Source organism: Lytechinus variegatus, chromosome 11 (assembly GCF_018143015.1).
Source record: "Lytechinus variegatus isolate NC3 chromosome 11, Lvar_3.0, whole genome shotgun sequence".
NCBI classification, from domain to species: Eukaryota; Metazoa; Echinodermata; class Echinoidea; order Temnopleuroida; family Toxopneustidae; genus Lytechinus; species Lytechinus variegatus.
Window position 1 is genome coordinate 30,068,077 of NC_054750.1, and position 18,143 is coordinate 30,086,219.

Here is an 18,143-nt window from a genome sequence, read left to right on the forward strand (position 1 = left end):
ATGAGAAGGTTACTTTTAATTGAATGCGTCAAGCTGCCTCTTTTCTGTTGGCTGCCGTTCCAATCATAATGTTTCCGTGTTTTAGATATAATCAGAACAAACACAGCAAACTAAGAAATACAAGCAATCCTCTTTATGTGACTGTGTTCATTAAAATCACTATTTCCTCATCGGCTTCGTGAGAAAAAAAGGCTTATCACTTTATCAATTTTCAATCATGCTTATACCTGCCGAAAGTTCATATTAAAGAGGAATATTCCCATTTGAGGGAAAGAGAAACTGGTGATTTTAATTTCTGTGAAAATTTGTACCTAGCATTGATTAGGTTATTTGAAAATCTTGCCATTTATGTACATACATATTGTGTGTGTGTGAAATTATACATGTTCAACAGCTTTGGCAATTCTTTATTTAAATATGTATGTACGTATTCATTCATTCATGCATGTATTTATTTATTGCTCATTATTTATTCATTTATCTACTTATTTATTCATTTATCTCTATATTAATTGCAGTTTCACGTTTCATCAATGCTCATATAAATGGCAGCTTGTATGTCTATTTACTGGCATGCATCTAAAGAGTAGTAAATTAAGATGGGACATACCTGTCAAACCTCAAAGCCTTATATACCTACATGGAAATGTCTATATATATTTCTATAAATATATGTATGTATGTATATATACATGTATATATATAGTGTGAAAGAAATGGATGAAGAGAACGATGGTAGGCGTAGCTTAAATCAAAGTTCCCAACAGCTATCTGCCCTTTTTGAAAAAAATTGGTAATGCCAAAAAATGCCTCTGCCGGCCGGGAATCGAACCCGGGCCAGCTTTGATCGCCGGTGCCTTAACAACTATACCACAGAGACGGGTTAGTGGCTAGGGCGACCACGATCGGACTGACCGTCAGATAAACCGATTTTCGACACTATATACCAATTCTGATTTCCTTTGTCGGGTGTAGGTGGGTTTTGAACGCCGCTGTGCCTCAGCTGGGTCAAGATATTGCTTTGATACAGTACACGTATGGGAGAAAATATACAAATGTGCGTCACACCTTTGTATACTTGCTCCCATACGTGTACTGTATCAAAGCAATAGCTTGACCCAGCTGAGGCATGGCGGCTTGTCATTGCTCAAAACCCACCTACACCAGACGAAAGAAATTATAATCTGACGGTCAGGGCGGCTAGGGGTCGCCCTAGCCACTAACCCGTCACACGAGACGGGTTAGTGGCTAGGGCGACCCTGATGGTCTAGTGGTTAAGGCACCGGCATTCAAAGCTACCCGGGTTCGATTCCCGGCAGAGGTATTTTTTCGGCCTTACCATGCAATTTTTCTCAAAAAAGGCATGATAGCTCTGGGGAACCTTGATTTAAGCTACGCCTACTATTGTTCTCTTCATCCATTTCTTTCACACTATATATGTACATGTATATATACATACATACATATATTTATAGAAATATATATACACATTTCCGTGTAGGTATATAAGGCTTTGAGGTTTGACAGGTATGTCCCATCTTAATTTACTACTCTTTAGATGCATGCCAGTAAATAGACATACAAGCTGCCATTTATATGAGCATTGATGAAACGTGAAACTGCAATGAATATACAGATAAATGAATAAATAAGTAGATAAATGAATAAATAATGAGCAATAAATAAATACATGCATGGATGAATGAATACGTACATATACATAAATGAATAAACAAATAAACAAATGAATTCAAATATGGGTTTTCAGAGGGTAAATTATCACTTTGTCTCGCATTATTTTGGAGTATATTAGTGTTTAGCAAGAAGGTTTGATCCGATTAATTATTATATCTACGCCTGTATGGCAGGAAATCGTGAATTTAGCTGTACAAACAAACGATCAACGGAGAAATAAACTCTTGATTTGGAAAATCATACCGCTTCCCTTTATATCGGAAATGAACCTTTACTTCACAAAAAAGGATGAAGATGGCAGGCAAGATCCCGAGCCGTGTTATATGCACAACACAATAATGTGCAAATGAGAGAGCGAAGTAGAACTGTTCTTTTGCTTCTCATCATTTTATGACTGATATTTTTTTTCTCATTTTTTTTTCAGAAGGAGAAGAAAATCTGTTTTATGTTGAAATGAGCGCATATCAACCAACATGTGATAGATATTATGAAAAGATAATGGGCCAGTTTTATTGAGTTTTGTTTGTTTTAATGTTTTATTTGACAAAAGGGTATTCTATGTGATACGGGGCTGATGTAAATAAAACGTAATTATTCGGAACATGTAGCTGTTGCTTCCACCCGATATGATCCGGTAGGTTAGTATTATGGAGTGGATGTAGGGGGCTAGCTAGGCTTGTGGACTTAATTTAGGCCCCACGAAGATTCGTCCAAATGGGCCTGCTTTTCTCTGATGTCTGGCCTGCTAAAATATAATATTTCTATCTTGAACAATTTATGTCGGCTTGCTCACCTGCGACCTTCCGTAGAGCTATTTATTTCGCATTTCAATATGTTAGGTAAACAACGACAGTAAATATGATCTTTGTAACCTAGCTGGGGCGAGCGTAGTACAGAATGAACAAAGCGGCTAAACGGACGGACCCCTAATCTACTTTCGGAAAATCACGGTTCAATGTTAATGTGTCAACAATGAAGGCGACTGTCAAGTTCCACAACAAGGAAGTGAATGCCCCGAAATTCGTCATTATGTACTTTCTTGAGGAAGAAGAAGGATATGGGATGCCGATTCGATTCGGACTACTGATTAACAGGGAAAAGGATCTTTATATGATTATGATCGAGACCATTGTTCAGGATGGATGACTATTTTGCTAAGCTGATTCTGCTTTGTGCATGGTTAGTGCTCTATGCCTCCAAATTGAACGGTAAGTGGTCCCGGTGAAAGTTGGTGCTGCCGGTGGTGGTGGTGGCGAGAAGTAAGCTCGGACTCGGCAAAGACCGGGTCATATGCACATGAATCATGAAGTTTTGCATTTCTGGTAAGAGTTTGGTAAAGTGTGCAGACTTCAGTCAAAATTGCTTAGTGCTAATCTTTGTGCCATTCTGTTGATCGAGTGATTGGTAGACTAGACTAAATTAAGTTTGACTTAACTATATTGGCTTTTATGATAAAGAACAGTGGAGACTGAAGTATGGGTGAAGTATTGTTCATGATGTATTTCTGCACCAATAATCTTCTCGATAACACTAGACTTTTCATTGCTGCTTGGAGTGAGGGGGAAATGCAGAAAATATACAGTGCATCCCAGAAAAAACGAAACCGAGATTAAGTGACGATTTATCAGAACTTAATCACAAATAAATGAACAAATGACCTACCAATGTTAAGCTTAGAATCTCTTTCATCTGATATACTTTAGATTATTCCTCATTCACACATGAGTGAGCAAAAACAATTTGAAGAAAGGATACCAAAAACTCATTAGGTGGGGGTATCTGAATTTCAAAAAGAAAATCACATGTCTAAAAAGTTCAATATCTGCTCTTTTATTTGTTACCTTCATCACAAAAAAAAAATGGTCAAGAAGTAAAAAAGTTATGTTCCCACGAAACATTGCTTGTTCCATAATTTCATGAAATAAACATGTTTTCACCTGTTCCTACAGAAGGTTTCGCATGCATGGTTAACAAAAGGCTTAATGCTTGGCTGATTGTCAGCAAAACGGGTGTTTGAATGCTTAGCCTGTAAAACCTCTTAATTTCATGAAATTCAATCCTTATTTCAAATAACCAAAACTTTGTTCTCCCTTTCTCCCCCTTCCTCTTCTTGGACATATCACCTGCACACCCCTTTCTCTGTATTTGTGGAAATCTGTCCCCAAAGGTAGGGGGGCGGACCAGAGCCTGGAAAATTCGACAAGCAAAAAAAAAAAGAAAAAAAGTTTATCACCCGAAATGTAAGGTAATCTTAAACCAAAAATTGACAAGCAAAAAAAAGAAGTAAGGTTTAGTTCAAAACACATGTATTATTTCGAGTGTACTGGTTTTTTACTTTCAAGTCTCGCGCAAATTTTGAGACCAAATTTGTGACGCCCGGATACGCGGTTACGACATTACGCAACATTATGTAAGTGCATGTCAGACCCAAAATTGCTCAAAAACGTGACTTCATGTACAAATCCAATGCAAATTGTGTATTTAGTCAAAATTCATAAAATGTGTTATTATTTCTTCTTTTACTGATCAAACTTAATTAATTTTGCCTTGTTTATGATGAAAATTAAGTCTTGAACGATTTCCAAAAAAAAAATAAACAAAAAGTAAAAAAAACATTAAAATATGAAATCGGTCTTGGTACCAGAATTTTTTTGTTCACAATTGTTTGGAATGCTATAAAGAATATTTTCACCAAAAAATAGCATTCTAGGAGCTTTATTTAGTGAATCAGAGAGAAAAGTATGATTTCAAAACTGCTTGTATATTAGATGTACTTGTTTTCTAGCTGAGCTCCTTTATTCCATGTAATACTGCTTTGTTCTGATTCATTGTGATTATGTTATTGTTTTAAAATATATGAATTCAGTGAAATTTACCCATTCAACTGCATAGATTACGTCATTCTGTACCACCATGCAAATTTTTCGTTGTGATTGCGCAATCTGCGGCTGAGAACTTAAGGGGGGCATCATGGCACCCCCCCCCCCCCCCGGTAATGACAAGAATCAAAATACCCTGGGAGATTTGGGGTTAAAGGCTTTAAACCTGTCATATAGATATTTACCATTTCCCCTATTTTCAGAGCATGGATGCAGTTCTTGTTTGCTTCTTCAAACTATACTCTCTTGTTCTATATCTTCCATGCACTATTTTTGCCTCTAAATTTCTGCTATCTTTATTTGTTTTTCTTATCTCAAAGCCCCCCCCCCTAATACTTCTGATCATCCCAATTTTCATCCCCCTGTCACCTCATTCTTTCTCCGTATTTTGTCTCAATTGATTTATATATCTCTCCATCCTGTCTTTTCATCTGTACTTTGCCTGCCATCCTCTCAATGACCAGAGTCCAGTTTCTCTCCTTCCTTTTTCCCCGTCTCATTTCTATTCACCATTCCCCTTCTTTTTACATTCTTTACCTGCCTACTCCTCCATCCAATGGACCTATCAAACCTCACCTCAGATTCATGCCTGTCCTCCATCTCTCCATCCAATTTTGCTTATTCTACTTACTCTGCCTCCTCCTTTTCTATGGAAGAAAATCACTACTACTGCTGTTGCTGTTGCTGCTGCTGCTGCTGCTACTACTACTACTACTACTACTACAGACTACTACTACTACTACTATAAAGTACTACCACTACTGCTACTGCACTACTACTATACTATTTCTACTAAGTACTTATTCTCCTACTCCCACTACCATCACTGTTGCTGCTGCTCTGCTGCTATACTCTTTCTGGTGATGATGATGCTAAGTTATGGCAATATTGAAAAGAATACTGTTATTATAATGTTAACAATTTAAGCATCATTATCAACAACAATGCAATGTTCAATGTTGATAGGCCTGGGATGAACCTGTTGCCATTTGAATGTCTGCCAGGGTTAACAGTCAAATAGTTCAAATAGTCAAATATCTGGATAATAAAAAATTACCAAATAGTTCACATACTGGCCATTGGTCAATGGGTGAGCTGAGTGTCCTATTGTACAGCATCTAAGACATTTACATCAACACAGCTAAATGATACACAGTGACGCCAGCATGGCCGTCATAAGGAAGAGTGTTTGGAATTCATTGTTGTCTTGCACTTAATGGTCAAACATAGATAATATAGTCATGTACTTTTGATAACTGAATGTCTCAACGCAAAATAAGCAAACAAATATGACAACCATTCATGAGGGCAAAAAGTGCCCGGGGGGGGGGGGCCCACTTACATTAACGAGTGGATACCATGCGTGACCAAAAAACATGTAAAAAGGATGTCTTTTTCACGATAGGGCACGTTACGTACGTAACGTGATAAGGGTGTCAAAAACACAAAAATAATGAAAAATGGTATCTATTTCGCTAGGAAAATTACGTGTTTAGGGTCGAATTTGCGGGGATAAAACAAAATTAAAATGTCTTAGAAAGGATGTCCTTTTTGCCCCAACACTTCGTGTCTAGAGTCCGATTTGCGCGAGTTGTAGAAGGTGGGGTCGTACTTAACCAAATTAGGTAAAGCCGACGACCGAAGGACCCGTAACAATAAAACATTCCTGTACTTGTTTAGGGGTTCATTTCAGGGAATATTTGCCAAGAGTATCGTTTTGTTTCCAATATTTGTTAAGGGTAGGGTTTCACACACCAATACTTGTCAAGGGGAGCATTTTCAGAATATGGAAATTACGTGTTTAGGGTGCTTTTTCGAGACCCCTTGGTCGCGCATGGTATCCAATCGTGAATGGAAGTTGCCCCCCCCTGGAAAAAGTGGTATTTAGTTGTCAATTGTTCCTAAACCGATTGGATGCCTTTGTTAAATTTTAGTCCTGGATGGTCTATTGATGGCCTTATGATGGATGGGTTCTCATAATTGCTTGTGAATGTCAAGATTGGTGATGGTAAAGGATTTGAAAGAGAGATAGCAACTAGTGAGGGGTGATCATAGGCGGATCCAAGATTTTCCAAAAGGAGGGGGGCTCAAATTCCAAAGAAAAAATTTGACAAGCTAAAAAAAGGGGGGCTTCACTTTCAAAGAGGGGAGGGGGGGGGGCACAGTTGTGGTTTAGTGCTCAGCATTTTTACATAATTACAAATTTTAATTATTCCTGCCAAAATCCGGCTGTACACCACACGCCCCCCCCCCCCTCCGTGGATCCACCAGTGAGGCGATAATTCATTGTATTGTATCTTATTGTATTATAATGATAATAATTGAACTGATAAAATCATTTTTTTTCTCAAGTGCTAGTCATTTAATGATTAATGAAGAAATACTTTAAACACATTGCAGTTTTGCATTTGGGTATAAAGTCCGAAATTCTGACCTTTTGTTCATATCTCTCCATTATTGTATGGGAAAGCACATTCTTAGTGTGGGTTGAACAAATAATATTCCGGTAAGTAGTGAGTGTATCAATCCAAAGTAGTGAAGAGAAGAATAAACATAAAACCATGAAGAAGAAACACCTACTACATGTATATGCAAATGGTAGCATTCAATCAAGCATAACTTAAAGTTACCTTTGCCTTTATATTTGCATACAACCTAAAGCGAGACTTTAAAATGTACCTTCTTTCACATCCAATTCCAAATTCAATGAAATTTATTTAAAGGAAACCAAAACCTAAGAAGAGAAACAATCTTATTGGAAAGAGTAAAATGAGAGGAACAATAAAAAAAAAGTTTATCAAAACTCGGTTATGAAATAAGCAAGTTATGGACGATTAAAAAGTCTTGTTGTACTTACTATGTGGATCCTCAAATTGGCAAACGTGCTTCAAAATGGCTGATTTTGTGGACAACTCTCCATTTGTTTTGTACACAAATTTTCAGATTTTCCTCATTTTTCAAATTGCATCTTGCCTCCTTCTGAGCACAACATATTTCATGGGAAAATATAATCCACACCATATATGTCAAGGTCAGGAGGAGAAAATGTGAAATATGTAAAATAAAGGGGAAAATCTGAAAATATGTGTACAAAACAAATGGAGAGTTGTCCACAAAATCTGGCATTTTGAAGCACGTTTGCCAATTTGAGGATCCACATAGTAAGTACAACAAGACTTTAATCGTCCATAACTTGCTTATATCATAACCAAGTTTTAACTTTTTTTTTAATTGTTCCTCTCATTTTACTCTTTCCAAGAAGATTGTTTCTCTTCTTAGGTTTTGGTTTCCTTTAAATAAATTTCATTGAATTTGGAATTGGATGTGAAAGAAGGTACATTTTAAAGTCTCGCTTTAGGTTGTATGCAAATATAAAGGCAACTGATGACATGAACTTTGATTTTCTCACTTTAGGCGGAAGAACACTCAATTTTCCAACCTTTTTGACATGTTTTGTTTTATTGAAAACAGTTGTGCTTGTTGAGATAAGGTGAGCAAGACGCATGAACAGATTTTTTTATTTGTGACCAGCCACCCCGAAACAACAATAAGCCACCAGCTACAGGGAAGGTATCTTAAAATGGACAAAATAGAAATTTAGTCTTAAAAAAATCTTATCTAAACTAAAAGAATGTTTCTTTTTCTTCATAAGTTTTTCAAAGTTTTGAAGATAGATACATGTAAGAGCACTCACTTTTTTTTTTAAATTTCATTATTATATAAGATATTTTGATTTCCACCTTCAACAAAGATTTATTCCTCTCAGAACACATGGAATTGTTATAACATTACCATCAGCAGTAAAATTGGTCATTATTTTCAAGTCTGTAATATAAATCAAAATAAATAGTCAGTGAGGGACATCAATGTTTTCAAAGCGATCTTGATCGCGTGGTGGTTTTCTGAATGGGTTTGAAAGATTGCTTCAACCATTCTCACTACACAACAAGTTATAGTTTCCACTAAACTACATGTAGTTTAAGGAAGTTAGTGAGAACGGTCTAGTCTAGATGACAATATAGTTAGGCCTTGTAATACGTCATGGTGGTGTGGTCAATGCATGGATATGCAGTGTATAATAACCCGTATTGATATGACATTATATAGCACATAGGCATGAGTGCGATGGTCGGAGATTTTGCATTCGGCGAAAGATGCTCTATTCAACGAGGCGTTAGCCGAGTTGAATAGAGCGTTTCTTTCTTTCGTCGAATGCAAAATCTCGCACCATTGCACAAATAAGAATATTCCCTATTTGTGTTGTACAACGCCTTAGACTTTAGTGAAAATATCGCGGAAAAGGGAGTTTTTTCTTGCAGTATCTAATGAAAGGGAGCAAAAACTTGAAAGCAAAAAGCAAATCCCACAAGCGCACATGACCTCGGGCAGCATTGCGCATGTAGCTAGCAAGCTATCTGCGTATTTAACCTTCATGTACTGAGCGCAATGAATTGAATCGTCTTGTGACATCACCTCCCAAAGCTGTGCAACGGTACATTTGGATGGTACATCTAGTGTGCAATGGTACAAATGTCTGACATTCGATCAGCCTCCCATTTGATCGCTTACAACAAGCTATTAAGTAGGTGTTGTACAATTTCTTTTATTTGGTAAGATATATTTTGCAAATTATCCATAAACCCCAAATTAAGAGAATAAAAGCTGCTTGTTATTGTTCAACTGGTATTGGTCTAAAACCCAAGAACCACAAGACGTTAAAACTTACTTTTTAGCTGAAAAGAGGCTCTAAAACTTGGTAAATAATAAGTAAAATCACCTTTTTCACCTTTTGAAATCAATTGGTATTCAGATTTAACTGTATTTAACACTCCGGGGAGGGGGAGCTGGCATAATGCCCCCTCCCCTCAATATTTATTGCAATAAATCTGACGTGTGTGGAATTATTTGACTGTTCCACTCAATGACATTTTACTTTCAATGTCTTTTGAAACCAAATTTGCAATGCCCATATATACAGTTACAAATCACTGCAGTCATTTAATTTTATGCTACTTAAGGCCAAAATTTAAATTCCTATGATCTTTTCGCTGTTCCGGAGACCCTCAAATTTGTGATTTCTAGGGACAGTGCCCACTCATACAGTGCCGGCCGCGGGAAACGTCACGCCCGAGCACGCAAACAGCCTAGGGGGCTTTCGCGTCTAACCGAGGGTATTCAAGGGGAGCGGTCTAGGGCGTTTAGACGGGCCCGCGGTTTCCCGCGTGCTATATAATATTGGCCGTGCCCGCACTTACCCTCGGAAATCCGAGGGTACGTACATTGCACTATGTTTACATGTACATGTACTTCGATTATCTTGTGATAGACCATTATGTTTTTAAACTAGCGTGATCGGGATCTATTGTAGGTTGAATTTTTTATTTAAGATGTTATTTGTTTTCTTTTCTTTTATTCTTTAATTTCTGTTTCCCTTTTAATTCTTTTCCCTTATTATTTCTTTCCCTTCTTTCCGTCCCTGTTTCCTTTCCGTTTTTCTTCTGTCTTTGTTTCTTTCAATAATGAAGGAATTATTTTTCTTTCGTTCTTCCCTTCTTTCTTTCTTTCTCTTTTTTCTTACTTTTCTCTTTTCTCTCAATATATTTTTTCTTTCACACATTCATTCATCTTCCCTTCCTTTATTTTAATTATTTCTTTCTTTATTCATTTCAAGTAATGACAGAAACCGTTATCTGTCCTTTATTCTTTCTTTCAACGTTTTAATCATACTTTTTCCTTTGAATTTTCCTTAATTTTTTCTTTCTTTCCTCTCAATTTATTTCTTGCTTCCTTCTTTCTTCCACTAGCCCTCCCTTCCCTTTCTTGATATATTTTGTTAACAAGTCTAACATTGTGTGGCCTTTTTTTGTTGGTTTTTTGGGGCCTGGCTCGGTCGATCCTATGTAGTGCTTTGCCGATTGTCCCGTATTTAATTTTGTGAAATCTGGTCACCCGGCTGGAACGTCGAAGCTATTATCGCAATGAATCTAAACTTATCGACATATACTCATATGCATATACTCTCGGAGGAAGGCCTTCCCCGAGTGTTGACATTTTTTCAGTGCTCATTTATCATTTCCTTTCGCTGGAATAGATACAATGATCGTTGATTACGATACAACGTTATGACGTGTTTATGACATCGGTCATGCGCGAGGTCGACTCATGATATTTCACCGCCTCCTTTTTGTGCCACGATCTTTCTTTGATTTCTTTAAAGGGGGTTGTCGATTACGATCCGACGTTGGTGTGTTCTTTCGACATCACATCATGCACGGAAGGCAAGAGCCCCACTTATTGTCATTTTATCTCATTTCGGTATTGATATTTTATAAACCTTTATCATAATAAGCGGGGTATATAGGGGGCCGGGGGGAGCAAAAAAACCCCTCTCATATCGGGGAAAATTGTTCTTTCTCACATCATAAAAAGTAGACGCGCAAAAAGCGAACCCCAGCAAAACTGGTTGTGCTCATCGATATTTTTTTTATTTGGTTCTATTGTTATTGTGCAGTCTTGGAGAGTCTTGCTCCCCGTCCACGCCGACCTCTCTCCTTTGATCACATCCGCTTCCCAATTTATGACAGGATGTTCTTAGAAATTGGGGGGGGGGTATTAATTATCTGATGCGTCAACAACAATGAATAAGGATATTCTTTTCAATTCGGTTCAAATCGGGTCTTTAAAACCCCCACCCTGTAAAAAATATAAATTTACCCCAATGTTGCAGATTTAACAAGTTTGTCTTTTTGCTAAAACATCTGATTACATTATCTGCTCTCGATTGCGGTGTTAGTTACATCGGTAGATATTCGGATTGGGAAGATAATAATAATTAACATAATCAAAGTAAAGATTACTTGTCCAACGCATTTATTACGCGCAATTTTATAAAAAGTTATAGATGGGTTTAAAACGAATATTAATATCCTTGATACACTTATATGATGATCGTCGAAGTAAAGATTAACCTATTATTTTTACGAACTGCAGTTTTATATTGATAGATTAGTTGTTTCAATTATTTCATTTCAGTAAAACAATATTTTCCTTCGAATATATTTTGTTATATGAATTGGAAATGATAAAACGAAATCACAAAACCAAACCACAGCTTGATACAATACATAATTCAGTGTTATATGGAAGATAAAAATAATAATACATGAGATTTGTATATCGCACTTTCCATCTTGATTAGATGCTCAATGTGCTCCAGAGCAGAACAACAAAACTATTTGCATATATGTAACTATGAAAAACTTTCCTAACGCATTTAGCTTAAATGCTTAAACCCAAGCAAAAGTATGTTTTTGAAAGCTACTATGACGTGTTGTATGGAATGGGTACTTAGCGAGTTAATTATCACTTGCCGACAAAGCAAGAATGGAGCTATACAAACCCTTCTTTTATTAAGAATTTTAGCGGGTGCTCACGCAAACGCTAACTATCAAACCTAACTTCTTTTCGGGGAACAAAGGAGTTAGTCGAGCCAAGTTGAAGAATAAAAGCCCGTCCGGGTTCACCTCGATACAATATAGTTGAAAATCCCTTTAATCATCACGCTCGATATCCCCCACTATATTTTCTCTTTCTCTCCCTTTCCCCTCCTTTTTACCCCCCCCCCATTTATTCACTCTTTTCCTTCTTGCTCCCCTTTATATTTTTCTCTTTTTCCCTCCTTCTGCTGTCCCTCTATATATTTGTTTTCCCTTTCCTTCTTTTTTCCCTTTCCTTTATCCCTTCTGTTCCCTTTTCTGTGCACCCTTTCACTCCTTGATTTGTTTCTCCCCTGTATTTTCTATTGCTTTCCCTTCCCCTTCTCTTGTAATACCCCCTCCGTTATATTGCGAAACAACAGTTTCTTTTATTCTATAGAAATGTATAAGTAGCTTAATTTAACATAGCATTATATGTTGGGAAGAGAGAAAGAGTAGTTTTAGAGAGGGATTGAGAAAGAACTAAACGATAAATGAAAATAAATTTGATGATGAGAGGTGCATATGAAAATGATGTCCACAGATAAACATCGGGAAGAGATGAGAGCTAGTGGTTGAGATAGATAAAGGTAAATCAGGAAGGGGATAAAAAATGATGAAAATTAGAGAGGGGTTCCAGTATTTTGATAAGAATAGTCGTATCCTTTTCTTTCCCTTTCCTTGTTTCTTTTCTTAGTCCCTTTCCCTCTCTCTTTCTCGCCTTCAGTAACTTTTATCCCCGCTATTTCATCTTTCTCAATTTTCCCTTCCTTTTTAATTTCTCACCCCTTATTCCTTCTCTTTATCCTTCTTTCTTTTATTTGCCTTCCACCTTCCCTCTTTTCTTTCTATCTCACCTTCGCTTTTTTTCATCACCTCTTTTTTCTTTCTCTCTAGGTTCTTCTTCTTGTTTTAATTTTACCCCTTCCTTATCCCTTCTCCATTTTACCTTTTCCCTCTTTCTCTTCTTCACCCCCCCCCCCCCTCTATTCTCTTTCTCCCCTTTCCCCTTCTCTCAGTCCGGGCTCCCAGTTTTCTATTTCTTTTATCAGCCTCTTATTACCTTTTGCTTCCGATTTGAAAGATAGTTTTCGTAAAGTTTTAGTGTTACAGTGCCGGCCGCGGGAAACGTCACAGTGCCCCGGGATAGACGCGGGCGGTTCCCTAGGGCAATAATTTTCTAGGGGAGTGGACGCGGGCGTCTTCCCCCGTCCGCTCCCCTCAAATGCCCGCTACGGGCTACCGCGTCCGCCCTAGGAGGCACTGTGACCTTTCCCGCGGCCGGCACTGTACTCAGTGGCAAACTGCATTCAACGATAGCAAAAGCTCTGCAGAGCGATTCAGAGGCTGCTCATTGATTCATTACACAGAAACGTCATGACCAATTTCATGCATATTCATGCAACATTGTGAAACAAAATAATGTATGCAAGAGCTTTGCATTTTTAGCAATCGTTGATACTAGAGCAGTTCCAGGGACCCACATTTTAAGACCAAAGTTTAGCTCCAAAGCCCCCCGATTTTTGTTTTTGGTACGGCACATACGCATCATTTTATAATTCGACTAGCACCCTCCCCCCCCCCCCCGGAAACTGGACAACAGAGTAAATTGAGGTTTGATTACAAGATATTGTAGGCTTACGTAAATAACATATAACGTAAACAGAACTGGTACAAATTGCTTTAATAGCTTAATTCATTTAAATCATGTTTTTGTTAGAAGTCTCTTGAAATCTTATTAGAAAAGGCGTATGTATTGCAAAAGTCTTTTCGATTTGATAAAATAAATGTGTTTGCACCAAACTTTATATTCACCCAATTATGTTTGATCTTATATTACAGGTGAGGTGGTACATATCACAGTGCTGACCATTGGATATACCAAGATAGAGACATCCGATGATGTACAGTACCAATGTTACCGCAGTGAACCAGATAAGGATGCCACATTGTCATTTGGACGATCTGCACCCATAACAACAGATTTGGCACCACCACCAGAAAGGAGACACCCTAATGATGTAGATATATGGATGGTTTGGTTCTCTGATCATGGGGATACTTGGCATACCAATGGTTTTGGTCCCTTCTACTGTGAGGCTGCTAAGGATGCTCGAGATGTAACAAGGGTCACTACATTTTTTCAGAGAAATGATAGTAAGATTTTTTTTTTAAGAGGCATGCTATTAGTTACTGACCTAGAAATTCTGGAATAAGATAAATTTTATTTTGATGTACATGTAAACTTCCCTTTTCAAACAACTGTTGTTATCACAATTTTGGAATTCAAACCAGACAGGAATCTGCTATGATTACAATCCTGCCCTAAAGCAGTGGGCTCTAAATTCCTCTAATCGAAATATACATTTCTCAGGCTGAATGCATTTGGCTCTATTTGTATGTAAGTATGTAAGTAATTAAAATGAGACACACATGTAATCCTATATTTTGAATAAAATTCTCAAGTACAGGTTTTAAAAGTGAAATGGTAAATGTTTACTTCAGGCTGTAAATGTGAGGCCTCTAATAGCTCATTAAAGGACAAGTCCACCCCAACCAAAAATTGATTTGAATAAAAAGAGAATAATCCAACAAACATAACACTGAAAATTTCATAAAAATCGGATTCAATATAAGAAAGTTATGACATTTTAAAGTTTTGTTTAATTTCATAAAACAGTTATATGCACATCCTGATCGGTACGCAAATGAAGAGACTGATGACGTCATCCACTCACTATTTCTTTTGAAATTTATCGTATGAATATGACATAATTTTCTCCTGATTGTCAAGTGAAACAATGATTTATTCCCCCCTGAACATGTGGAATACATGCACATGTAAGCATTGATGAATCAGAGTTGCTAATTTTCCGGATTTTTCCGGAATTCCGGATTTTTTCCTTTGCTGAAAAATATTCCGGAAAAAAAAATCGATTGTCAAAGTGAAATCCGTAAAAATTTCCCCTCCAAATCTTGTCACGGAGTTCGCTACGGAGAGCGCAATTTCAATTTTGGATGGCCAATTTGCGCAGACGGAAAATTATTAGCGTTGTGCGCAGCATGAAGTTTAGCTGGTACTGTACTTGCACGGTACGCGCGAGCAATACATTGTAGCAGTTGCAAACGCCGCCCTATACCCTGCAAGGATACGGGTGTCAGCGCTATCCCAGTCGGGCGATCGCCCGGTAGAACCGCTCGAAGCACGGCCCGGTGTGGCTGCAATTGCCTGCTGCTGCGTGAGTGATTGGTTGTCTGCCGCGGGATTTCAGCTAATCGGCGTGGACTGGTGCGTATTCATCAATTCATATGTGTGAACTATCCATCATTTTGATAGAAATTGTGATTTATGGATTTTCAATAGTATAGGATTGTCTTGTTGATGAGTACAGTGAGTGAAAAAGGGCACCCCAGCTGCTACATACACCCGTCCCGAGTCGCACCCATTGGCCACAGCATATTAACCCGCAGCAGGTTAACCCGTACCGTAATGAGTACGGGTTACATGATTTTTTTTTTTGAGCACCTTTCTTGCCTATGATATGAAGTTTATTATGTCATTAATTATTTGTTATGTACTACTGTAGATTAATGATTTCAGCCCTCTAAAGAATAAGAAAACGTTCCAGCTTCAGGGGGCTTCGCCCTTGACCCCGCCAGGGGCCCTGGGCGGGCCCCTGGACCCCCGGCCTGGGTTTTCAGGATTTTTTTGAGCTATCAGTTAGCATCTCTGATGAATGCGATATGGTTCAGTCAAGTCAGTCCTTATTGTCAAATCTGCAAAAAATGAAATATTATATTATTCAAACAATAAAAAACAAAAGTAGGGCTGGGACTAAAACCCGGGTACCCGGGTAGAAAAATCAATACCCGATACCTGAAAATTGCTCACCAGTATAACATACATTTGATTTGTATTGCGTAGTGTAAGACATGATTGTAAACTCATCACAAAAGTACACAAGTCTCATTTTGAATCTCATCAATTACCCTCGAAATATCCATAAATACTAGTTTTGGGTCATTCCATCTGGATTCACCCAGTGGTTGCACCCGACCGTCTCAGAATTCGTTGTAAATTGGTAAACATAAAATTCAACATGGCCCAAGCACAAAACAGAAAAATTATTCAAATCGGTCCGTCGGTTCTCGCGCTACAGCCCGCCCTTTTCTCCTTGTTTTGACAAAAATGGGCGTGACCTTCAACTTTCAATGGCCATTGCGTCATAACGTGTTGACCAATTTTCACGAAAGTGGTACTATTTAATAGGAAATTCAGAGAGGAATCCAAAACATGCATCAAATAATGTATTGAAGCGATTTATAAGGTCGTGACCCTTGACCTATTCTTTGACCTTGAACTTGACCCCCGGACAAATAATTTTTTTACTTGATTTTCGTGTATGTTAATTATTTGTATGATATTGACAAAATATGTTAAAACCAATGATGATATTTTATTTCTTCACCTTTAAAAACTCTTCCAAAGATACCATGAAATTTCACTCTAGTCCCACATACTGATATTCATGTTAGTAAAGTGTTCAAAAGTTACATGATTTCTTCTAATCTTAAGTTACAGTATGCAAACACATTAAAAGAAATTAAGCTCATCAGTTCACAAATGAAACATTAAACATTTATGCTCATGAGTAGGTATCTGTTTAGGCATTTTGATGTTCAGCAATATATATCATATATGTATATATTCTTCTTAGTAAAGTGTTTACCCGGTACTTTTATCATCAAATTGTTGAGTATATGCTTATTTAAGGATCCCTAATATACATATATGATATATATTGCTGAACATAAAAATGCCTAAACAGATACCTATTCATGAGCATAAATGTTTTATGTTTCATTTGTGAACTGATGAGCTTAATTTCTTATCATGTGTTTGCATACTGTGACTTAAAGATTGGAAGAAATCATGTAACTGGTGAACACTTTACTAACATGAGTATCAATATGTGGGACTAGAGTGAAATTTCATGATATCTTTGGAAGAGTTTTTAAAGGTGAAGAAATAAAATATCATCATTGGTTTTAACATATTTTGTCAATATCATACAAATAATTAACATACACGAAAATCAAGTCAAAATATTATTTGTCCGGAGGTCAAATTCAAGGTCAAAGAATAGGTCAAGGGTCACGACCTTATAAATCGCTCCAATACATTATTTGATGCATGTTTTGGATTCCTCTCTGAATTTCCTATTAAATGGTACCAGTTTCGTGAAAATTGGTCAACACGTTACGACACAATGGCCATTGAAAGTTGAAGGTCACACCCATTTTTGTCAAAACAAGGAGAAAAGGGCGGGCTGTAGCGCGAGAACCGATGGACCGATTTGACTATTTTTTTTTGTTTTGTGCTTGGGCCATGGTGAATTTTATGTATACCAATTTACAACAAATTCCGAGAGGGTCGGGTGCAAAATTGTACTTTCATTGGGTGAATTGGCATGGAATGACCCTTTTTCAAGTGATCTGATGATGATGTGACTGAGATCGTTCAATCGTCGCCATGTTTCTTTTGCTGCGCAGTGACGTCATCCAGCCACTGCGACGCAAACCAATTTATGAATGAAAATATATTAAGCATGCGCATTGCAAGCCCAGCCCCACGCAGTATTCCGTCAAAACAAGTCTGCAATACTCTGTCACCTCGTACCAAAATCAACCTAGAATTCCACTTTCCCTTGTTTCATATGATTTATGAAAGGTATTCTCAGAGGATCTGTTTTCTGACCGATACCACGCAGGTAAGCAAATTTTATTACTTCTTGCTTTTCCGTCAAAATCTTACGAAGTAGCGTCAATGTTGCATCGTGTTTGTGAGTTTGTAGAATCTATCGCGTGAACAAAGTCAACTGATTTCCGGGTTTCGGAGCATACGAGGCGCCAGCCAATCACGTTCTTGATACCATTTTCAGTTCATCATAAACCGAAAATGGTAACACGATCGTGATTCGCTGGCGCATTTGACGCTCCGAAACCCGGAAATCAATTGACTTTGTTCACATAGCGATAGATTCTACAAACTCACGAACACGATGTAATATCGACGCTACTTCGTACGATTTTG

At 37.6% G+C, this 18,143-nt stretch overlaps 1 protein-coding gene across 1 annotated transcript in view; it reads left to right on the top strand.

Annotated features, from left to right (window-relative positions):
• Positions 1-2,340: 2,340 nt before the first annotated feature.
• Positions 2,341-18,143, top strand: part of LOC121423780 (receptor-type tyrosine-protein phosphatase mu-like) — a 75,540-nt gene continuing 59,737 nt past the window's right edge. The window contains exons 1-2 of the mRNA XM_041619269.1: positions 2,341-2,903; positions 13,892-14,206. Of these exons, the coding sequence (XP_041475203.1) occupies positions 2,834-2,903; positions 13,892-14,206 (385 nt within the window). The 5' untranslated portion in view covers positions 2,341-2,833. The remainder of the gene's footprint in view (positions 2,904-13,891; positions 14,207-18,143) is intronic.